The sequence below is a fragment of the Mobula hypostoma genome, chromosome 6 (assembly GCF_963921235.1).
Source record: "Mobula hypostoma chromosome 6, sMobHyp1.1, whole genome shotgun sequence".
In the NCBI taxonomy this organism is placed as follows: domain Eukaryota; kingdom Metazoa; phylum Chordata; class Chondrichthyes; order Myliobatiformes; family Myliobatidae; genus Mobula; species Mobula hypostoma.
The window spans coordinates 31,019,379-31,044,801 of NC_086102.1; the positions used below are offsets into that span (position 1 = coordinate 31,019,379).

The following is a 25,423-nucleotide window of genomic DNA, read 5'->3' on the forward strand; positions in this document are numbered from 1 at the left end:
CCTCATACCTTATTTTTAAATTTCTGTTTTTGCACTACTTATCTTAATTAAGCTATTTAATTAACACACACCGTGATTGATAAGTTCGTGGCCTAAGGTAGAAGGAGTTGAGTTATACAGCTCTCGTTACATGCACATCACATGCAGGTCAACTCTTTGAGTGATTATGCAGAAAGTTTGAAGTTAATAACTCATCGCCTACCTTAGGCCATGAACTTATCAATCAACCTGATGAGTTATTAACTGATGACTATTCAACCCCTTGATGAAAGTTTTCATGTTTCATTGTTTTACAACATTGAATCACAGTGGATTTAATTTGTTTTTTTTTTGACACTGAAAAAGACTTTCATGTCAAAGTGAAAACAGATCTCTACAAAGTGATCTAAATTAATTACAAATATAAAACACAATAATATTCACCTCCTTTAATGTGATGCACCAAATCATCATTGGTGCAGCCAATTAGGTTCAGGTGTAACATAATTAGTTAAATGGAGATCACTGTGTGCAGTCAAGGTGTTTGGATTGATTATAGTAAAAATGCACCTGTATCTGGAAGGTTCAAATGCTGGTGAGTCAGTATCCCGGCAAAAACTACACCATGAAGACAAAAGAACACTCCAGGCAACTCCACAAAAAGGTTATTGGAAAGCACAAGTCAGGAGATGGATACCAGAAAATTTCCAAGGTCACTGAATATCCCTTGGAGTACAGTTCAGTTGATCATCAAGAAATGGAAAGCGTATGGCACAGCTGTAAATCTACATAGAGCAGGCCATCCTCAAAAATTGAGTGACAGTGCAAGAAGGGGACCAGTAAGGACAACTCTGGAGGAGTTACAAGCTTCAGTGGCTGAGATGGGAGAGACTGTGCATACAACTATTGCCCAGGTGTTTCACCAGTTGCAGCTTTTAAGGAGAGTGGCAAAGTGAAAGCCACTGTTGGGGGTGGGGGGGCGAAACTTGCATGAACCTCGGCTTGAGTTTCCAGAAGGCATCAGGGAGACTCTGAAGTCAGCTGGGAGGAGGTTCTATTGTCTGATGAAGCCAAAATAGAGCTTTTTGGCCATCAGACTAAATGCTATGTTTGGCATAAGCCAAACACCGCACATCATCAAAAACATACCATCCCTACTGTGAAGCATGCTTGTGGCTGCATTATGCAGTGGGGATGCTTCACTGCAGCAGGCCCTGGAAGGTTTGTGAAGGTAGAGGGTAGAATAAATGCAGCAAAATACAGGAAATCCTGGAGGAAAACTTGATGTTGTCTGCAAGATAACTGTGACTTGGGAGAAGATTTGTTTTCCAGCAAGACAATGACCCCAAGCATAAAGCCAAAGCTACACAGGAATGGTTTAAAACCAAAGTTGATGTCTTGGAGTGGCCAAGTCAGAGTCCTGCCCTCGATCCAATTGAGAATTTGTGGCTGAGAATTCACTCACAATCCCCATGCAGTCTGACAGAGCTTGAGCAGTTTTGTAAAGAAGAATGTCCAGATGCACAAAGCTGATAGAGACTTTTCCAGACAGGCACGAAGCTTTAATTGCTGCCAAAGGTTCATTTACTAAATACTGACTTGAAGAGGGTGAGCACTTATGCAATCAATTGTTTTGTGTTGAATAATTGTAATAAATTTAGACCAATTTGTAGAAATTTGTTTTCTCTTTGACACAGAGTCTTTGCTGTTGATCAGTGTCAAAAAAGCCAAATTACATCCACTGTAATTCAATGTTGTAAAACAATAAAATATGAAAACTTCCAACAGGAGGGGCTGAATAGTTTTTATAGGCACTGTATATATTTACTGGAATTCAGTTTTTTTTCTTTATTTGTTATGTATTGCATTGTACTGCTGCCACAAAGTTAACAAATTTTACAACATATACCGGTGATACTAAACTTGATTCTCATTCTGATCTCTCTATCTATACACAATATAATACAAACACATAGATTTTTTTTTTGGATCCAGTTTCAACTCATGGAATTTTAAAAATGCAAGGTGAGTGGATGACAAATTGAGAGCCAAAAGCAATGTAGCTGAGAGTTGAATAAGAGCATGTATCACCCAGAAATTTCTGTCTGCAGCAAGCACCTCGTGCTCAAAATGTGAACTTGCATTATGCTGTTCCCCAGAATGAACTTGTGAATAGATAGTTTCATTGACACACAGGGTTGTCCACAACCTGATGCCTTTAGGAAGGGTTGGGGAAGGAGGCACTGGAGAGGAGGAACAGTTCTGAATGTTCTGAATTAAAGATAATTTTAAGTGTTTTTGTAGCTATTCAAACTATTAAAAAAATTAGAAGTTAGATATTTAAATATATTAATAATCTTTCAAAATTGAATTAGTTAAACACTTGTCCCTTTCAGCTTTACCCATCTATTGAAATGAATTGAAAGGTAGTACCTGTTATGATGCTGCAAGTCATTCATGAAGATTCTCCTCTGTAAAGAACTCCAACATTACAGCACAGTTAACAAAACCAGCTTGTATAGTAAGCTGTCAACCACTGCTTTGGGAGTTATATCTGAATCAGGTTTACAGTAATATCAAGCGAGTCAGAGTCTGCAGAAGATCTGTGACAAACTCACCGAGAAGCTTGGAACAACCTACCAGCCAATTATAAAACTGCACGACAGTGTACCTAAGAGAATTGATACAGTTTTAAAAGCAATGGGTGATCACAAATACTGATTTAGCTTCTTTTTACTGTTTGTTGCTTCTTTATAGTATTTTTTGATATTTAGAAACCTACATTATTTTTGAAAGCATAATATTTTTTACATTTGCCCCAGGCTTTTGCTCAGTACTTTGTGTATGTGTGTGTTGGTATGTATAAAAATAGTGAGATAGTGTTAATGGGTTGGTCAGTTGTACGTTCAGAAATCTGATGGTGAAGGGTAGAAGCTGTTCCTAAAACACTGAGTGTGTGTCTTCAGACTCTTGTATCTTCTCCTTGATGGTAGCAAGGAGAGAGCACATCCTGGCTGATGGGGGTCCTAAATGTTGGATATACGTATGGAAGTCATGAGTTTCTGACAGTAATGCAGGTCAAATCTTTCCTGGCCATTTCCATTATCTATGGATAAAAATTGCTTTAGATTTAATCATTTAAATAATTTTACTAAATTAATGTTTATTTAATTTAGACAAAGCTGCAGCAATTGAAATTGGAAACAATCTGATAAACAGAAAGTTTTTTAACCCTCTGAGTGAAAAAAGATTTGAAGATAGTGACGCCCTGTACAGATTGGTGGAGGATGACTCTGCATCAGCATTAAATTCTGGAGCCACAGCAGAATATCGAGCAGTTTCCGGTATGTAATATTTTGAACTTTTCCACTTGTTATGTAGCAGAGGATTCGTAGCCCAGCCTGTCTGACCGTGATAGATATTGACCAGAAGACCTCAAGATATAGGAGCAGAATTAGGCCTTTTGGCCCATTGAGTCTGCTCAGCCATTTCATCATGGCTAATCCATTTCCCCCCTGCCCCCCGCCCCCCCCGCCGTATCCCTTCATGCCCTGGCAAATCAAGAATCTATCAACCTCTGCCCTAAATATGCATAAAGACTTGGCCTCCACAGCTATCTGTGTCAACGATTTCCACAGATTCATCACTGTCTGGCTAGAGAAATTCCTCCTTATCTCTGTTCTAAAATTTCGCCCCACTTCTATTCTGAGGCTGTGTCCTCCAGTCTTAGATTTTCCCACTTTAGGAAACATCCTTTCCACATCCATTCCATCAAGGCCTTTCATCACTTGGTAGGTTTCAAATAGGTCACCCCCTCATTCTTCTGAATTTCAGTAATTACAGGCCCTGGGGTCATCAAACACTCTTCGTATGACAAGTTGTTCAATCCTGGAATCATTTTGTGAACCTTCTTTGAATTCTCAATAGTTTCAGCACATCCTTTCTAAGATAAGGGGCCCAAAGCTGCTCACAGTCCTCCAAGTGAGGTCTCACCAGTGCTTTATAAAGTCTCAACATTACATACTTTTATATTCTAGTCCTCTTGAAATGAATGATAACTTTGCATTTGCATTCCTCTCCACAGACTCAACCTGCAAATTAACCTTTAGGGAATCTTGCACAGGGACCCCCAAGTCCCTTTGCACCTCAGATTTTTGTATTTTCTCTCCATTCTGAAAATAGTCAACCCTTTCATTTCTTCTACCAAAGTGCATGACCATACACTACCCAACGCTGTATGGCATCTGCCATTTCTTTGCCTATTCTTCTAATCTGTCTAAGTCTTTCAGTAGCCTGTCTACTTCCTCAAAACTACCTGCCCCTCCACCTATCTTCCTATTGTCTGCAAACTTTGTAACAAAGCCATAAATTCTATCATTCAAATCATTGACATAAAAAGAATCAGTCCCAGCACAGACCCCTGTGGAACACCACAGCCGACCAGACAAGGCACCCTTTATTCCCACTCTTTGCATCCTGCCAATTAGCCACTGCCTTATCCATGCTAGAATCTTTCCTGTAATACAATGGGGGTGTTAAGCAGCCTCATGTGTGGCACTTTATCAAAGGCCTTCTGAAAATCCAAGTACCCAACATTAACCAATTCTCCTTTGTCTATCCTACTTGTTATTTCTTCAAAGAATTCCAATAGATTTGTCAGGCAAGATTTTCCCTTGAAGAAACCATGCTGACTATGGCCCATTTTATCATGTGCCTCCAAGTACCCCCAAACCACATCCTTAACAATGGACTCCAACATCTTCCCAACCATTAAGGTCAGACTAATTGGTCTGTAATATCCTTTCTTCTGCCTCTCTCCCTTCTTGAAGAGTGGAGTGACATTTAATCCAGTCTCCCTGATAAATATCTCATAAAGAATTAATTAAATGTAATTCAACAATAATTTGTAAGATTACCCCCAGATATTTTAAAATTCATCATCAAGTTACCTCTACATAAATGATTAAAACATAGGAACTGGGAGGTGCAGCTAGTTAGAATATTGTTTGTGGTTTGAATCCATAGCTAATTGGTGAAAATTCCGTATTGTAAGGTTGCTACAATCTTGTAAGATAACCAAGTAAATTCAGCCAATTTAAAAGCTGGTAGTTTGCATCAAGCTGTTCAACAGAGAAGATGAATTAGTTCAGAGTGTAGACTAAATCAAATTGTTGCAGCAGTTGCAATATTCTGATGTTGGGATTAGGTTCTTGTAGATAGACTGGTATATGTGGATATTAAAAATGGAAGGTTGACAACAGCAAAATGTGCAATTTTAAGTACTGTATTAAATGTAAAATTTCACCTAAGCAGATCTGTGTTAAATTTAACTTGTGATAGTGGTAAGGAGACATACAGAATTCAGCAGAATCTGTTAATTCCATTTAATTTCAAACAAATGTCTTCACCTGACCTACTTTTATGGTGCTTAGCAAAATTGCTTTAGTGGCTAGACTGAAATATAAAAACAGTGTTTCAGATCAGAATCTTTATTTTCTCTGAACAGAGCTTCAGCTTTAAATTGCTGGCAAAAGGTGCTTTTTTAGAATATTCTTATTTTCTATACTGTTGATGTCTAACAGGAAATTAGTAAACAAGCTCAGGCAGCAATTCACAAGTTAATATGTTTATTTTGGAGCATTTTATTAAATCTGTTCCCATACAGTTGTACTGAGCAGTACAGTTCTGGTTCATGTCTCTGGAGATGGCCCAGAGCATTTTGAAGCCAATTGCATCTTGCAAAAAAGAGGAGCAACTTTGATAATGACAGAATTTATTTTGGTGTCATTGATTGAGGGATTGGTAAGGATGTACTGGTTAATACTACTTGACACACTACTGCATAATAACTTCAATTCTACAGGGTCTTAATTTGTGTAGCATAATTTTCTGTGGCAGCTAATTAACTTCAGGAACGTTAAAGTCTTTTGGAAATGTATATACATCTACTGATTTGAACTACTCTTGTGTCTTCAGAGAACTGTAATAAATGTTAAATATACCTTCATCATGGTGGAGTAAATGGACAAGAACAGGTAGGAAAAAGTGGAAGTAATTGAAGAGATAAAAGCACAGCTGAGGGAGGTTGTAACCCAAGGGGGAAGATAATATAGCAATGCATAAATACTGGAAATAGAACAGAATCTGTGTCTGTGACACAAGTTTTTCCACCCAAAACAGAATAGAAAGAGCAAATTCATCTTTTTAAACTCAAGAATCAAAGTGCTGGCTAATCCTCAGAGGGGTTACAGTCACCCAATCTGTTGCCACACTAACAAATCACATAAAATAAAGTTGAAAGCAGAATTGTGATTTTCTGTGACAAGGTTGTCCAATTTAGGTGAAATTTTGGGATTCATGTATATCATCTCCGGTCAGAGGTAATACTATGCGTTGTCATTTTTCAGTGTTTGTTTTTTAATGTTAATTCACTGAATAATCTTTCATACTTTAGCATCTAGACATTCTGAAGTTATGAGAGATTTAATTCTGAAGCTGTTCTCAGAACACATTACACCTGATGGCAAGGTTAGTCAATGCTTTTTCTAGGAAAAATTCTTGTATCTAAAATCCACTGTTTCTTATTCAGTTTGCCTTAATTATTTTTCACTTTCTTCACTTACCTTATGAACTGCTTTAAAATGTTTACTTTGATTTGAGAGGCAACTACTAAATAGGAATTTCTTCCTGATACTTGATCACCAGATTCCTGAAGGAACTTTGATCTAATTAACAAATAACTCTTTTTACTTTTGTAGTTTGTGGATTACAAATCCATGGCTGATAGTCCATCCTTTGAGGAGTATTGCAAACTTGCAATACAGCTTCAGCGGCTGAAGTTTGATGATCTCAGCAGAAATGAGAAACTGGCATTCTTCATCAATGTGTACAATGCATTAGTAATTCATGGAATTATTAAATACAAAGCACCAAAGAACATGTGGCAGAGATATAAAGTAAGATCTCAAACACTCAGTTTTTATTTTGCTCTGAATATCAACACAACTGTACAGTAACACTTTCAATGTATAAAAGGTGCGAGGTGCAGAGGGAGGGAATTGAGCCAAGTTACGTTGTTCAGGGACACATTTGTATAGATTAGTTTTAATGCAGTGTTATCACAACCACAGTATATAGTAACAAAGCCAAAAATAGTTTTACTTTACCATGGGCCATTGGGTATGTGCTGCATGAAACCTGCAAATGTTAGAAATGAGAACTAACTAAAGGTCCATCCACATCAAAGCAGAATGGCAAAATTGTTTTTTTCTTTACCCAAGAGTAAATTAACATCTGGCCAAAGTATTGACAGATCTTAGGAGATGATACATGACCATACAATCCCTGTGTCTCTTCTTCACCCTCTGACTATTGATCCTTTATTCATTGCGGGGGAAAAAAGAAGCATTTCCTTTTCACCTGTTAGTGATTCTAAACCCTTTGAGAGAATATCCCTAGCTTCCTGGTCTAACCTTAATGCCTCAACTCTGCAATAATTCTAGTGAATCTCTTCGGTATCCTCTTCAAAATCTTTATTGTCCTTATGTGGTCAAGACAATACAACAACTGAGGATAAATAACTTTATTTATTGAGTTAGCATATCCTTTGGGTTTTTCACTCCTTGTCTCTATTTCTAAAACCTAGGGCCAGTATTACATCCTTACGGTCTGCTGCTCTCTGTGGTCAACTCACTAACCTATTGTACCACAGTAGAATTTTATCATTCCAGTTTATACTTCACCCTGTATCCTTCAGGACCTGTTGAACCAGATATTTGTACAGACAGCTTTTTTTTTAAAGAAAAGAGTTGGAAAACTGCATTAATTCCTTTATTTTGGCCTTAGCTTGGTGAGGGGAGAAGTAATTTCTTCTTGTATCTAAATGGCAAGGGTAAAAGGACCTGTTATATATTCCAAATAAGACCTGTTAAAAAGGCTGTTATATATTCCAAATAAGAAATTTTCAAATGGAAGAAGGATACTACCGTGGCTGACAAGTGAAACCAGAGCCAAAGTAAAAGCAGAAGAGAGGGCAAACAAGGAAGCCAAAGCGAGTGGGAAGAAAGAGGATTGGGAAGCTTTTTTAAAAACTTGCGGAAGGTCATTAGGAAGGAAAAGATGAATTATGAATCTCCTGGACCTGATGGAATGAACCCTTGGGTTCTGAAGGAAGTTGCTGGAAAGATTGCAGAGGCATTAACAATGATCTTTCAAAAATCGATAGATTCTGGCATTGTACTGGATGACTGGAAAATTGCAGATGTTACTCCGCTATTTAAGAAGGGTGGGAGGCAGCAGAAAGGAAACTGTAGACCTGTTAGCCTGACATCAGTGGTAGGGAAATCGTTGGAATCGATTGTTAGGGATGAGATTATGAAGTACCTGGAGGCACGTGACAAGATAGGCCAAAGCCAGCATGGTTTCCTGAAAGGAAAATACTGCCTGACTAACCTACTGCAATTTTTGGAGGAAATTACAGACAAAGGAGATGCAGTAGATGTGGTGTACTTGGATTTTCAGAAGGCCTTTGACAAGATGCCACAGATGAGGCTGCTTGGCAAGATAAGATCCTATGGAATTACAGGGAAGTTACTAGCATGGGTGGTGCATTGGCTGATCAGCAGAAAACGGAGAGTGGGAATAAAGGTATCTTATTCTGGCTGGCTGCCGGTTACCAGTGGAGTTCCACGGGGATCAGTGTTGTGACCGCTGCTTTTTATGATGTATGTCAAATGATTTGGACTATGGGATTAATGAATTTGTGGCTAAATTTGCCAATGATACAAACTTAGGTAGAGGAGCGGCTGGTGTTGAGGAAACAGAGAGCCTGCAGAGAGACTTAGATAGTTTAGGTGAATGGGCAAAAAAGTGGCAAATGAAAGACAATGTTGGAAAGTGTATGGGCATGCACTTTGGTGGAAGAAGTAAATGGGCAGACTATTATTTAGATAGCGAGAGACTTCAAAATGTAGAGATGCAAGGGGACTTGGGAGTCCTTGTGCAGGATACCCTGAAGGTTAACCTCCAGGTTGAGTTGGTGGTGAAGAAAGCAAATGCAATGTTGGCATTCAGTTCTAGAGGTATAGAATATAAGAGCAGGGATGTGATGTTGAGGCTCTATAAGGCACTCATGAAACCATACTTGGAGTATTGTGTGTAGTTTTGGGCTCCTTATCTTAGAACGGATAAACTGTCATTGGAGAGGGTTCAAAGAAGATTCACGGGAATAATTCCATGGATGAAAGGAACGTGAACATCTGGCAGATGTTGGGCTGTATTCCCTGGAGTTCAGGAGAATGAGGGGGGATCTCATAGAAACATTCTGAATGTTAAAAGGTCTGAACAGGTTAGATATGGCAAAGTTATTTCCCATGGTAGGGGATTCTAGGACAAGAAGGCACGACTTCCGGATTGAAGGATGATAGAACAGAGATACGGAGAAATGACTTTGTCAGAGCGTGGTAAATCTGTGGAATTTGTTGCCACGAGTGGCTGTGGAGGTCAAGTCGTTGGGTGCATTTAAGGCAGAGATAGATAGGTTCATGATTAGCCATCAAAGGGTATGGGGAGAAGGCAGGGGAGTGGGGATGACTGGAAGAATTGGATCAACCCATGATTGAATGGCAGAGCAAACTCAATGGGCTGATTGGCTTACTTCTGCTCCTATATCTTATGGTCTTATGTTTAAGGTTTTTAATCCTTTTAATCAATACCTATGTCTGTCGACATCATTCAGCTAGAATATATGCCAGTCGTCTGTAGAATTCAACATATTGAAAGCATACTGTCATTATTTTCTGCAAATATATTTTCTCAGTAACCGTTCAACCGTGCTCCTACCTTAAACTCAGTGGATTGATTTGAACACCCAAGAAAGCATTATTTTTGTATAAAACCGGCAGAAATCCTTTGAGAACTTCAATTCCCAGGGCCTAAAGTCAAGTGTGAACAGGCAGGAGTTGGATTAAAGTTGAAAGTCGGAAATGTTAACAATCTTCTGCTTCTATAAATACTTTTTTGCTGATTATTTCCATCAGTTTTTTTACATTTCTAGTGCACCATAATTTTTGGGGAGTGGAGTACCTGTCATATTTGCTCTTGTTTCCCATTGTTCACCATTGAAATATCTATTCCAGGTGACAGATCAAATTAATTACCTATTTCTAATCTGGTACTGCATTTGCAGTTCATAATGCTGCCTCCTCCTCCATACTGTGAGACCAGCCAAAGATTTGCTGAGTATTTCCAGAATTTTATACTTTTATTATACCTAGAATCATAGCAACATCATTTTTCAAACTTCCCAGCAGTATTATTGTTTCTGTTATCAGATAATCATAGCCTTTACTTTGAGAGGCAAAATTAGAACCTCAATGCAGCCTGGATACATTTTTGATATCATGGTGCAGCTACTGTATATGTTGCAATTATATTCTGTGAAACTAATGAGATGTCTCTACTAGTCATTCCATGTCATCTTTCCATAGAAACAAGCTTTGTCTTTATACTCTACTGTGTTCCTAATCACGTTTTGTAGGAACTTCTGCCTTATATTCATTGCCGATTTAACCAAAAGGAAACATCTTTTCAAATTTGTTTGCATCATTCAGTGTTATTTGCAATGATCCCAATCATAACTTGTGAAAAGTAAAAAAAAAACTTGGTGGATCATACATTTGTCTACACTGAAGGCTCACTCTAGGGGAATTCTGTTTTGAAACTTGACATAGTCTCATTTAGGATCCACCTGTCCCTGTTTAGTAGTATGGAGGGTGACGAGGATATTTTGTTGAGCATGATGAGGCAGAGCTGGGACATAAAACTCTCCATTTCATGCAGCCAACAGGATAGAGATCTATCTGCTCTGTTCCAATAACATCATTCACTCCGATCGCTGGAAGAGCGTCCCTATGCTAATATAATAGTTCTACTTTCTCTCCTGTGAGCTTGCTACCTAGTAACAAATTATGTTTAATACCACCATTGTACCTGTGATTTCATACTAGGAATAGTTCTAGCTCAGATTTGAATATGCAAAACCCAGTTTATCAGATGGCAAGTTTTCTAGTCAAAAGTAACAAGGGGTCTTGATTATTCATTCATTATAAAATGGTTTTAAGAAAATAAGTGTGAAAACATGGTGGAAAAGTACCATGCGTTCATTACCATTGTCTCCTCAGTGAAGGTGCTAGTGATGTAGAGCCACACAGCCAGATTAATTTAATGATCTATTATTGTGTTAAAGGAAACCTCATCTGAAAATTATTTCCATGCTGTTTTTTAGTTTTTTAATACTGCAAGTTATGTGATTGGTGGAGAAGTCTTTACACTGCAAGATATAGAAAATGGTGTACTGCGGGGGAACCAAAAGGGCATTGCTCAATTGACAAAACCTTTTTCAAAGGGTGATCCACGTCTCAAGGTTAGTTCATTGTGTGTGTGTGTGTATTGATAAATAATTTTATGATAATTCCCTATCAGGCAGATAATTATTCTGCAAATTTATTTTTATTGGCTTAATTTGCTATTCCTTGAGCTACATTATATAGTAGCGGAAAATGTGCTCCGGAATTGTGATACTTGAACAAGCTGCACCCGGTCAGAGTGCCAAGCCAGAGCTAATTGTACATGTCTGTCTTCCTTAGCAACATCATTCAATCATTCAAGCCCAAAAGGCAAATGGCTTATGATCTGTATCCTGCGCTGATCACGTGAAAAGGCATGTGAAATGAAAGGTTACAGACTCATAATTTAAGGTCATCATCACCTTTGAAGGCAGTAAATATTCATCCTGAGTGAAGCAGGGTTTTACTTAAACTTTTAAGTGTATTTCCAGCTCACAATGCAGATCGAGGGATTAGAAACATAGAAACATAGAAAATAGGTGCAGGAGTAGGCCATTCGGCCCTTCGAGCCTGCACCGCCATTTATTATGATCATGGCTGATCATCCAACTCAGAACCCAGCCTTCCCTCCATACCCCCTGACCCCTGTAGCCACAAGGGCCATATCTAACTTCCTTTTAAACATAGCTAATGAACTGGCCTCAACAGTTTGCTGTGGCAGAGAATTCCACAGATTCACCACTCTCTGTGTGAAGAAGTTTTTCCTAACCTCGGTCCTAAAAGGCTTCCCCTCTATCCTCAAACTGTGACCCCTCGTTCTAGACCTCCCCAACATCGGGAACAATCTTCCCGCATCTAGCCTGTCCAATCCCTTTAGGATCTTATACGTTTCAATCAGATCCCCCCTCAATCTTCTAAATTCCAACGAGTACAAGCCCAGTTCATCCAGTCTTTCTTCATATGAAAGACCTGCCATCCCAGGAATCAATCTGGTGAACCTTCTTTGTACTCCCTCTATGGCAAAGATGTCTTTCCTCAGATTAGGGGACCAAAACTGCACACGATTGTTCAGTGTTGTTTGGTTTTCAATCTATGCTTAGCCTTGTGTTTCGAGTCAGAGTCATGTAGCACAGAAGCAGGCCCTTCAGCATGTGTCAAGCCAACCATCTTGTACCCATCCATACTCATCTAATTTAGCATCTCTTGGACCATATCCTTCAATGCCTTGGTAATTCAAATACTCACCTAGATATGTAAATATCATGGAGACCTATCCTCATCACCTACTCAGGCAGGGCGTTCCAGAATGCAGGCATCTTTTGATGAAAAAACTCTGCCTCCATTTAAACCTCTTACTCTTTGCTCTTTGTACCCTCCATATTTAGCAGGAAACTTTTACTCAAGGCAGGGTATCTATCCTGTCTATGCTGCTCATGATTGTGTATACCTCCATTCTTTAGCCCAGGCAACACCCTGGTGAATCCCCTCTGTGTACTGTCCAAACCAGTCAGGCTCCTCCTATAATGTGGTTAACAGAACTGTACACAGTACTCCTTTTGTGGCCTAACCATGTTTTATAAACCTGTACCATAACCTCCTGCACTTGTATTTTTTGCCTTGGCCAATGAAGACAAATATCTCATACTGTATACTACCTTCTCTACTTGTGCTGCCACCTACAGCGATCCTTGGAATTGTACACCTTAAGTCCTTCTGTTCCTTAACAATCCCCAAGGCTCTACCATTGCAATTGTGCGACTGATATTAGTCTTAAAAATGCATCACCCTGCTCCTGTCAGGATTAAATTCCATCTTACTAACTGATCGATGTCATACCTTAGCCTACACCTCTATAACATGAGTGATTTTGGTGTCACCTGCAAACTTAAGAATACCTCTCGTATTCATATCAAAATCATACAGTAAATGTCCTAACACTTCCCTTGGTGAACCATTGGTCAAAAGCTTCCAATCACATAAACAACCCTCCATGATCATACTCTGTCTCCTGTCATCAAGGCAATATCTGATTCATTTTTCCAATTTGTTGTGGATCCCATATATTTTGGACCAGGCTTCCATATAGGACAATCTCAAACTTTGCTGAGGTCCATGTAGAATACGTAGCCTAGTACAGCACTGGTACAAGCCCTTAGCCCATGATGTCTACACTGACCATGGTAGCAATCCAAACTAACCCCATCTGCCTGCATATAGGTCATATCCCCCTATTCCCTGCCAGTTTGTGCCTTTCTAAATGCCCTTGGCAGCACATTCCAGGCACCTACTTCTTTTCCACTCAGGCCCCTTGGCTTCCAATGCTCCAGAAAAAATGTCCCAGTCTTTCCAACCTCCCCCTTTAGCTAATGCTCTCTAATCCAGGCAGCATCCTAGTGATCTTCATCAACACTGTCCCAAAGCCTCATATTCTTCATGTAATGCAATGACCAGAACAACAGAGTATGCCAAATGTGGCCTAACTAAAGATTTATAGAACTGCAACATAACTTCCTGATTTTTATACTCAACATCTGACCAAGGAAGGCAAGTGTACCTTCACTACCATCATACCTACTGGTATTGTCACTCCTGGGGAGTTGTGAACTTGCACCCCAATATTTCTCTGTACGTCATTGCTCCAAAGGGTCCCACCACTTTCTATATACTGCCCTCTGTATTTGAACTCCCAAAGTACGACACTTATCTAGATTAAACTTCATCTTCCACTTCATCAATAGTTGGACAGTTTGGAGTTCCCTACAAAGTCTTAACAACTTCAAACAGAAGTGCTCCCAAGTCTCCCCCTCCCCTAGCTTGGCCAATTAGCTCAATCGACTTTATTGCTGGTTTGATAAGCACCATCAACATTTCACTTCCTCTGATCCTGATTTGCTGAGCACCTACCCCCTCCCTTTCACAATCACCATCCCCCACTTCACCCCAGCCCCATTCACCTTCTTCAGCCTCCTCCCCTTCACTCCATCTCATCCTGTATTTCTGTGAAGCAAGAAGACTATTTGGAAAACAGAACATTAGGAAAGCTGCAAGCTCTAATGGTGTCTCCCCTGGTACTCCCAGACCTGTCTTCACTGAGATATTTCTAACAATTCCCTGCAATTATGCAGGATTCTGGACTGCTTTAAAGTTGCTACAGTTGTTCCAGTTCCCAAGAAAGACAAGATTGCTGGACCTAATGATTATAGGCCAGTTGCTCTGACTTCAGTAGTTATGGAAACCTTTGAATGTCTGATGTTGGTCTACCTTAAGTACACTACTGATCCTCTTCTTGTTCCACTAGTTTGCTTATAGAGCAAATCCCTCAGTTAAGAATGCACTTAACTTGTGCCTTTATTACTTTCTTCAACGTTTGGATTTCCTCAACACTTATATGGGGATCCTGTTTGTGGATTTTAGCTTCACCTTCAAAGCTGTTGTTCCAGAGTTGCTCAACAGCAAGCTAACCCAGCTAGCTGTACCATACAGTATCTGTCAGTGGATTACAATCTTCCTGACGGGCTTCTCCTTGACTGATCCAATGTCTATCGGCACAAGCTTTCCCAAGGGCTGTTCTTTCATCCCTCCTGTTCTCACTTTATACAAATGATTGTACCTCTACAGACAAATCCATTAGAATGCCAAAGTTTGCGGATGGCACGGAGGTAGTTAGTCTCGTCTCTAATAATGATGTGACCCACTCTCAAAGAGAGATGGACCGTCATGCAGCATGGTGTGCTCGTAACAACTTGGAGTTTAATGCTGTCATGACAGTGGAAATGAGGATTGACTTCTGCCAACAATCCCCCTACCTGTCTCCCCCCGCCTTGAAAATTAATGGTCATGCCGTGTCTATGGTCAAGTCATTTAAATTCCTGGGGACTACCATTACTGATATATCGAAGTAGGACAAGCACATCATGCTCATCACTAGGAAAGCCAAGCAGATTGTTCTTCCCAAGCCAGCGTAGGAAACTTAACATCTCAGGCTGTAACCTAATGAATTTTTACTCAGCCATCATTGACAATGGTTTAGTTTCTCGCCACCAGCTCCCTCTCCAAGTCCAGGTAGCAGCAAGTGGTCCACTCAGCGAAGATCACTGGCTTTCGGCCACCAATATTAGAAGACCTACTCATCACCAGAATGAAGAACAAAAATTTACCGCTGACTCCACCCACCCTAGCAGTCACCTATTCACCAAATTGTCATCAGGGAGACTCTACAAGTCCATCACCACCATAATTACACATCATCTCCAAAGTTTCTTTCCTGTAGCTGCCCAGCTTCTCCAAAAAAAAACTCACTCAAGATTTAATAACCTAACTGTCTTTGTAGAACATCTGTTAAATAGTCTCCTTGTCCTGTTGGTAATTATGAAGTTTGTTCCTATGTTCACATTTATTTATGTTTGGTTATTAATGTTTGTGCATGTTACCATTCTGCTAATTGTTGATGGCTCATGGCTGTTTGCACTATTGTCTTGTAGATTGTTGGTTGCTATTCTGTTGTCTGTTATGTTATTGTCCTGTGTTTTGTGCTTGGCACCGAATAGCAATCAATTCTGGTATGTTTCACATACTGGCAATAGTGATTTTGAGCGTCCTCACTTCATCTGCAGGTTTACTAATCACACACCTACATTTTTGTCCATCTTGTTTGTATACATCACAAACAACAGATGTCAACACTGCTTACAGACCTCTAGTCAAAGCTCAAAGTAAATTTATTATTTAAATACATACTGTATACATTGCAAATACTATCTTGAGGTTCATTTTCTTGCAAGTATTTACAGGGAAAGAGTGATACAATAGAATTTTACAAAAAAATTGAGACTGACAAACAAACAATGTGCAAATAAAAATAATACTGAGAACGTGAGTTGTAAGGAATCCCTGAAGGTGAGTCTGTAGGCTGTGGTATCAATTCACAGTGGTGGTGAATGAAGTGATCCCTGCTGTTTCAGGAGCCTGATGGTTGTAAGGTTATGTATAACTATTCCGGAACCTGGCGGTGTGGGACCTTAGGCTTCTGTAGCTCCTGCCCAATGGCAGTAGCGAGAAGAGGGTATACTTGGTAGTCGGAATAACAATTGTTACCTCATTTTGAAAAACATTTCACTCATTATTTCATTAATTTAAGTTGAGCTCTAACTTTTCAGGCTGCACTGGAGGAAGTGGAGCCACTGATTCATTTTGCTTTAAACTGTGGAGTTCAAAGCTGTCCTCCCATCAAGACCTACTCTGCGAAGGTTTGTTCCAAATACCATTTCAAAATGTTGCAAGGTTTTCAGTATCACTTTCCACTGTCAATACTCTGGCTTAAATTTAGAATGATGTTGGCAAATCCTGTTTGGGTTGTAACCATGTAATTAAAAAGTTTTCAGTTATTTGAATTAGAATTTTATTTCACATTTTAAATCTTGGCCTGCAAGAAAACTACAAGGCCATGATAGGTAAACAAGCAGCCCAATCACTTTCAACTTGAATTAGCCAGGTGATAAACTCTAAACAGAATTAGAAAATGGCTCCTCATGCCCCTTCCCGCAGAAAAATAATGATTTTACCCGATTTTGAACTTGTGTTGTAATGCAAGTTAACCATTAGATCCTAAATGAAGCAAGAACAGACAAGGACATTAAATAACACCAGTGGAAAGTACTGAGAACTTCCGATAAAATGGAGGCACACTTAGTTGCAGCAGCCTCTCTGGGTCCACCGAATTTATCTTAAATATTTGTCATGTGATTGCAAGACCTTGATGGAATTGATAAGACAAAATATTGTAAAATCAGTTAATTGGCAAGACTGATGGCAGAGAACCTGTGTGGCCCTGGTGTGTGGATCAGGCTCTTATGCGCGACATGCGCTGGTTGTAGCCTCCCAGGGGAGAGAACGGGGGTATGGTTGGTATACTAGATTGAGGGCTGGTCCCTACCAGTCAGTTCTCCCATCAGTGCTTCTGTCCAGTATTTGCTCCCTGGAAGACAAACTGGATTGGCTGATCCAGCATGAGATGAGGAACTGCTGCATGTTTGTTCTTGCAGAAACATGGCTCCAGGACTGATTCTAATGCACCATCAATCTTGAGGGCATACCACCCAGGGACTTGTGCTAATATTATCTTGTGGCTGTGCGATCGTAACTATATGTGCCCTGTGTGGCTATATGGATTGTTTTGCACGTTGACCCTGGAGAAACAATGTTTTGTTTGGCTGTATACATGTGTGTGGTTGAATGACAATCAAACTTGAACATAGAACAGGGTCAGGCTGTTTTTCCACAAGTAGCAGCCTCCTAATGCTTATTGGTACATGTGATACAAGCCATTTTCAGAGGGTTTCTAGAGCCCTGCAAGTAGTTTGTACCTAAAGTTTAGCTGTTGTTTCAGTACTTGCATGCTTCTAAGCAATGTACAAATGCATTTTTCAAGTGGTAATAAGGTGTAGTTTGCTAAATTAAAACTGTATCTTGATACCCAAATGTAGGACATCGAACACCAATTAAAGATTTCAGCTGAAGCTTTTCTTGATGGTGCTGAAAGCTGTCAAGTTGATGTGGCCAAAAAGGAACTTCGTCTGAGTCAAATTTTCAAATGGTACAAAGTTGATTTTGGTGGAACAGATGAAAAGGTAAGGAAGTAATCTGCAATTTTCATCTCCGGACTAAAAGTCACCATTTTCAGTGAACCATGTAATTGTACTTTGAGGTCACTTTGTTCCACAATATACAATGAATGTTTGCCCTGACGAATAAATCCTTCCCTGGTATGACTTCCCAGAATGTATTTTACATTTGTCCAAATTGAAAACTTTGCTAATTCTTAACCTATTTATCTAGCTGAATAAGATCCCTTTGTAATTTTTGATAACCATCACTGATACCACCTATTTTACTATCATCCACAAACTTAGTAGCTATGCTTTGTACCTGTACCTCAGAAAGCATCAACATAAACAGAGGTCCCAACATCCACCTCTGTAGCACACCACTTGACAAGGGATCCAGTCCAAGAAATGACCTTTGACCATCACTCTGCTTCGTATCATTGAGCATATCTCAATCCAGTTAGCCATCTCTCTGCGTATCTCAAGCAATCTAACCTTTCAGTTTAGCCTGCCATATGGGACCTTATCAAAGGCCTTGCTAAAACCCATAGAGATGGTGATTACTGCCTTGTCCTTATCTATCCTCCTGCCAAAACTAAGATTTGTCAGACACAATTTCCTACACACTAAACCACACTATCCCTGACCAGACCTCGTCAATTCAAATTTTAATAGATCCTGTACCTCAGAATCCCATCCAGTAACTTTCTCAACACTGACATCAGATTTACTGGCCTGGGTTTGCTGCCCTTCTTAATTAACAGTACATTAGCAACTTCCAGTCTTCTGGAATGTCAGCCAGTATCTCTGCAAGCACCTTTGTACTTTGTTCCCTAGCTTCCCACAAGATTCAAGAATGCAAACTTGGTAAGGGCCTGGGGATTTTTACACCATCTCACTGGCAAGTCATATCTGGTCATAGACAGCACTCCTTTCATAAGCTGTTATTTTCTCTGTAGTAACATCTGATGAAAATATTCATTAATAATCTTACCCATCTCATGTGGCTCTACACATTGATGGTCATGTTGATCTTTAAAGGGATTATTCTCTTCCTACACAGCATTTTACTCTCTTAATATACCCATTGAGTCTCTTGAGATTTTCCTTAACCAAGACTGCTGTTCCATCACATTTTACTGTACAATGTTTCTTGTAAGCCATCAAGGAACTTGCTTGTTTTTGGTTGCTTAAGCTCAGTCTGTACCTTTTTTCTAAGAGCCTGAATATCTCTTCAACCAGTATTTCGTAAACTTGCCAGCCTTCTCCTTCAAGAGCACACTTCTCTTCAATACTTAAAAGCCTCCCACTTAACAGTCTTTATGGGCTAAATATCCCACCTAATAAGACCCCTATGTCCAAAATTGACCTTGCTCCAGTTTGAAAGATGGACCAATTCTTGGACAAGTCCTTTGTTCATAACTCTGTTAGTTTTAGAATATTAATAGTTATAGTTACTGTGGTCAAAGTGCTCCCCAGCTGACACTTAAGTCACTCAATTGTTCCCAAAGTTACTTCAAAACAGAGGTAGAAAGGTTTCTGGGCATCAAGATAATCAAGTCATATAGAGCTAGTGTAAGAAAATAGTGCTGAGTTAAAGGATGAGATGTGTTTTCAATGAATGACAGCGCAGACTCGAAGGAGCAGTAAGCTATCTAGTCCTATGGCCCAGTGTTTGAATGAACATTAACAGTGGGGTAAACTCAATCTTCATTAAATTATTTACTTAAAGATGCAACACGGAATAGGCCCTTCTGATCCTACAAACCGCACCACCCAGCAACCTTAGCGTAATAGAGTTCTAGAGAAGTGCAGAACAGAAACATGCCCTTTGGCCCATCATGCCTTGACCGTTTAATCTACCTGCTCCCATCGACCTGCACCTATCCAAACTTCTCTTAAACATTGAGATCGAGCTTGTGTGCACCACTTGTGCTGGCAGCTCAAAAGTTTCCCCTCAGGTTCCCCTTGAACTTTTCACCTTTTAGCCTTAGCCCATGACTTCTGGTTGTAGTCCCACCCAACCTCAGTGGAAAAAGCCTGCTTCCATTTATCTCAATCTTGTATTCTTCTATCAAATATTCTCTCAATCTTCTACTTTCTAAGGAATTCAGTCCTAACCTATTCAATCTTTCCTTATAACTCTGGTCCTCCAGACCCAACAACATCCTTGTAAATTTTCTGTAATTCTTCAACCTTACTTATGTTTTTACAGTAGGTAGGTGACCAAAACTGCACACAATAATCCAGATTAGGTCTCTTCAACATAGCATCCCATCTCCTGCACTCAGTAGATTGATTTATGAAGGCCAATGTGCCAAAACCTCTCTTTACAACCCTATCTATCTGTGATGTCACTTTCAACATATTATGGACCTATATTCACAGATCCCATTGTTCTACCAAAGTGCAACACCTCACACATGTCTGTATTAAAATTCATCTGCCATTTCTCAGCCCATTTTTCCAGCTGATGCAGATCCCTATGCAAGCCATGATAGCCTTCCTTACTGCCCACTATACCCCCAATCTTGGTGTCATTTACAAATCTGCCTCTTATTTTCTTAAACCAGGGCCTCAATATCTCTTGAAAACCAAGGTTCCATACTTTTATCTTTACCTTTTATTCTGACAGGAAAATACAAGCTTTGTACTCAAAATTTTGCTTTTGTAGGCCTCCCACTTACCAAGTATACCTTCGCTAGAAAACAGCCTGTCCCGATCCACTTTTGCCAGATCATTTCTAATACCATTAAAATTGACCTTTCTCCAATTTAGAATCTCAATCCATGGACCAGACCTATTTTTTATGCATATTTACTTTGAAACTAATGGAATTGCAGTCACAAAGTACACAAACTTCTGTCACCTGCCTTGTCTCAGTCCCTAATAGCAGATCCAGTATCACACACTATCTTTGGGAGTTCTATGTACTGAACAGGAATCTTCTCTGAACACATTTGACAAACTCTATCCCAGCTAGTCCTTTTACAGTATGGAATTCAGTCAATATATGGAAAGTTGAAATCACCCACTATCAGCCTTATGTTTTTTGCAACAGTCTGCGATCACTCTACAAATCTGTTCTGTTGGACTGCTGGGTGGTCTGTAATATTCCCATGAACATTGTCATACCTTGCTTATTTCTCATTTCCACCCATAATGCCTCACTAGGTGAGTTCTCCAGAACAAATTACAATTAGAGTTCTTAAAAAATTAAGATTCTTAAATTTAATCACAGAACAATTTACAATGACCACTTAACCTCCTAACTAGTACATCTTTGGAGTGTGGGAGGAAACCAGAGCAGGCGGAGGACACTCACGGAAGGATGTACAAACTTCAGATTCTGAACAACTTTGTATAAAGGAGGAAGTCGTTTTCTTGGTGTTCAAATATTCCGTGTCACAAATAGATTAAATCCCATTTCTCAGCATCCAATCCTGCATTCAAGTTCAAAGGTTTATTTACTATCAAAGTATACAACTCAGAAATTCTTTTTCTCTAGTTAGCCATGAAACCGAGAAAGAACGGCAGCATGATCATCAACCCCCAGATCCCTCCTCACAGAAAAAAATGAACAAAAACAGAACAGGCACATCGACCCCCAAATCCCCCTCCCCCACACAATAAAACCCAGAAAATTCAAGTTTAATTGTCATTCAACCATATGTGAATACCAATAAATACAGCCAAATGAACCAGCATTACTGGCCAGGTTTAAAGCGCAGTACTAACAGTCACACACAGCTCAAGGCACATGTCAGTGAAGTAGTCACACTGGAAAAAAAAATAGTCCAAGAACCTGAGTCCAGGGACGTTGCAGCAATCTGCAGTCGAACACAAAACAGTTTTGCTTCTGTCCAGCGAACAATGGGGGTGGGGGGGGGTGGGCAGCAGAGTCTCCAGTTTGGTCCCAGTGGAGCGCACCAGTTCTGACACCTCTCTCCTGGGCAGCTGTAAACAGGTGACACTGCTACAATCGAGGGCATGTAGCTCCCCCACTGTCTACTAAAATCAGAGAACTGGACTTGCAGCATTCTGCATCTACATTGTCCACTGGGGTCTTGCAATCACCAGTGAAGAGACAAAGACAATCACTCACCGTTACACTGCACATCACCTTCATGCACTGACTCCTCCAAAGCCTCTCTGATGCAAGCAGTTGCACAAGTCCAGCTCCTTCAGTTTCTCCACCGACGAGCAACTCGTTGAAGATAGACCTGGAGTACTTTGTTCTTAATGTCCATTAGGGTCTTGCAATTGTAAAAGATGCATTTAGAAAGGACAATAACACCTTTGGTTGACTCTGTAGAAGCTGCTGTAATTGCACGCACTGCCATCTTACCTATATCTGCCATTCACAAAGCGTTCACTAAAACATGAGGACTTCTGCTCCACTGCCCTTTCAGACAGTGGATTACTTTGTTCACCTCTAATTATTATACTTAAAAAAATAAAAATCGTGCTAAGGCCAGTTGGTTAGATATGATTACAGTCTGAGCACTACATCATAGAAACAGGCTCTTGCGCTCACCTAGTCCATGCCAAACTGTTACTCTTCTTGGTTCCTTTGACCTGCACCTAGATCATAGCCTCCATATTTCTCCCATCCATGTATTTAGTGACCAGAAATATTAGTTCAGACTGACAGATTACCACTTCCCTTAAATATTAAAACTTCCAATTTATTTTGTTTTTAAAAATGTATTCCTATTTTCACTTTAAAAAAAGTATATTCCTCAATGTAAAAGACTGTGCCTTATTTAAAATAATTTGTTCTCTGTTTAGTTGCTGCAATGGGTGTTCGAGCACCTACAAGATTCACCAAAGAAGAAAGCACTGAAAGAACTCAGGGACCATGAAATCGTCAAAATTGTTTATCTTCCATATAACTGGTCAACAAATTCTAAGGACTGATGCTGGCGGGGCATGGAACTTATTGCCTGATGCCTAAATTATCCAACTATGCTTATCCAATCAAATCAGTTTGAAGTAGCTTCACTTATGAATTTCTGACCTTACAGATTTAATCCACTGTAGACTTGTGCTGTAACTTAATCAATGTGATGGCGTAATTCAGATTTCCTGTTTTTGAACTACTAATTTCCATTCTTTTGATCATTCTTTGAAAATGATTTTATTTCTGAATTTAATGTTGATTAATTGATTGCAAAACAGTAGTTTTTTACAATTTGAATTCTTAGTTTCAATAGAGAAATCTCATCTATTTTAAGGTTTTGTTTCATGGAATTAAATGGACCATGAGAACTTGTTTCAACAATGTAGGTCAACAATTTTTTTAAAAATATCTCTGTGTAACACCAAACAAAGAAATTCTCCTTGACCTTGTTTCAGCTCACTTGGACTAGAGTACATTTTGTATTGGTGTCTTTGCCATTAGCAACTGTTACCAGGCACTTATCCAAGAAAGAATTACTCAACTGCCAGTGGGTTTTAGAGCTAGAAGACATTTTAAAAGCAAATTGTAGGTGAGATTTATTGGCAAGATATTGATACAGCATAGGGATGAAAATCATGGTTTTAAGTAGTTTGAAAAGAAAGTTTCAGAAAAGAAGAAATCTGGCAAGACTTAATCCTTTCTAGCACATTTGGAAAAAATGTTACTGTTGTCTACAGTAAATATTTCCTTTCAGAAATTCCTACTTTTGCATAAATTATTAGGCTCAATTTAAACTAATACAATCAACCGCTCATAACAAGATTTACTAACTTGAACTCAGCAATTACTTGTTAGACCACAAGACACAGAAGTAGAACTAAGCCATTCAGCCCATATTCTTCTCTGCCATTCCATCATGGCTGATTTATTATCCCCCTCAAACCCATTCTTCTCCCTTTGCCCTATAATCTGTGACACCCTTATTAATCAAGAACATCTCCATTTTAAATATACCAAAGTTCTAAACTACCAGCTACATTGCAGCAAACACACGGCTTCAGAGGGCCTATGCTTCAGTTATGCTGGCATTGCATATTTTTTTTTGTAACCACTTGTGTTCAACACCAGACATAATTTAGTGGCTGGATGGTTCAGGCAAGTTTCACATTGCAGTAAGAGTTAGTTACTCTGTTTGTCTCATTATGATGTAGCTTATAGAAATAACACCAGGGTTTGGTCAATAGTTTTACCCAACACAGATGGTTCTTGCCAAAGTCAGGACAGCCCCAAATAATTACCAGGCAGGCATCTGCACATTTGGAGGATACACCTATTTAAACTCAATTTTAGTATTTTCCTTTCATAGAGTACATGGGAATGCGTATGGTCATTTTAAAATGTCTCAGGCAGATGTTACAAGATGACATTTATTTTAAACAGAAAACTTTCTGTTGAATGAACCATATCAGAGCATAAAGTTTCGCTTCAACTTATCTGAACTTTCCAAACCAATGAATTCTGTTCAGTGTTAGTGGTTACAAACAAAAACTTTTGTTGGCCAGAAGGAACTCGTCTATAAATTAGTGGATTTGAATGAATCAAGGACAGTGGAAGTTGACAAAGAACTATAGTTTACAAATTAGGGAATTTGGATGAATCAAGGACAGGGGAAGCAGACAAACCAATCATCTTTGATCTCCCCCCCCCCCCAATCTTTTGACCTCTGAACTGATTCTTTTGCTGGGATAATCTAACCAGAGCAATTTAATGTGGACACGGAGCTTCAGAGAATGGCCTGCTAAACCCAAGATCATTCTCGGACAAGTAGCTATTTATTATGTAAAGTGCCAGACCTACCAAAGCAGCATTCTAATCTCATTAGGTTCAGTGTCTGGGTTGCTTGGTTTAACTGGTTTGGACCAGCCAGAGTTAGAAGAAACAAATAGACACCAGTGGGAGGTGGAGGAAAGAACCATAAAACATTGGTGGCAGCCCTGGAATAGAAACAGGAAGGTGAGCCAGGTAGGTCAGGTGACCTTGAGCCAATGAGGGGGGAGGTCCACCAATTCAACTGATGAGGAACACTGTAAGAGTCAGGAGCTCCAAATACTTAACAGCGATAACTCCCCAGCAACCAGAGACGAACCATTGTGGATAAGGAAGACCCCACGGACAGATGGAGATCAGGACCACGAGGAATGCCCAGCCAGTGTAGATTCCTCTCTGGAGTAATACCTTTTCTTTTCATTGACTGCTCAGGGAATTCTTGTGGGTGTGTGCACAGTTAGTTTGTGAACCCAAGTGCTTTTTAGTTGAGACAATAAAGGTTACTTGTTGGTTAATACAGATTCTCTCTGATCATTATTACAAGGGGTGATTCTTATAACACCAGCATTGCCAGCTTAGTTCAAGCAATTTCTAGTGGGCCCCTTGAAGGAATGTTTGCTTCTACTTGGCAAGGTTTAAATTATTGGGCAATTTAATCTAATCTAATCTAATCTAATTTAATTGCCACTTTGAAGTTAATATTGGTATATATCTGTTGAGACAAAAGTGCTGGGGTTAATTCTTTATGTAGCATTGGAATTACAAGT

At 39.5% G+C, this 25,423-nt stretch overlaps 1 protein-coding gene across 3 annotated transcripts in view; it reads left to right on the forward strand.

Annotated features, from left to right (window-relative positions):
- The window catches only part of LOC134347901 (uncharacterized), a 65,548-nt gene extending 40,372 nt beyond the window's left edge, over positions 1–25,176 (forward strand). For all 3 annotated transcript variants that reach the window (XM_063050497.1, XM_063050494.1, XM_063050495.1), the window contains exons 5-11: positions 3,156–3,323; positions 6,434–6,507; positions 6,738–6,935; positions 11,264–11,401; positions 16,481–16,570; positions 17,807–17,950; positions 22,718–25,176. In XM_063050497.1, coding sequence (XP_062906567.1) covers positions 3,156–3,323; positions 6,434–6,507; positions 6,738–6,935; positions 11,264–11,401; positions 16,481–16,570; positions 17,807–17,950; positions 22,718–22,846 — 941 coding nt within the window. In that variant the 3' untranslated portion in view covers positions 22,847–25,176. The remainder of the gene's footprint in view (positions 1–3,155; positions 3,324–6,433; positions 6,508–6,737; positions 6,936–11,263; positions 11,402–16,480; positions 16,571–17,806; positions 17,951–22,717) is intronic.
- Positions 25,177–25,423: the final 247 nt, after the last annotated feature.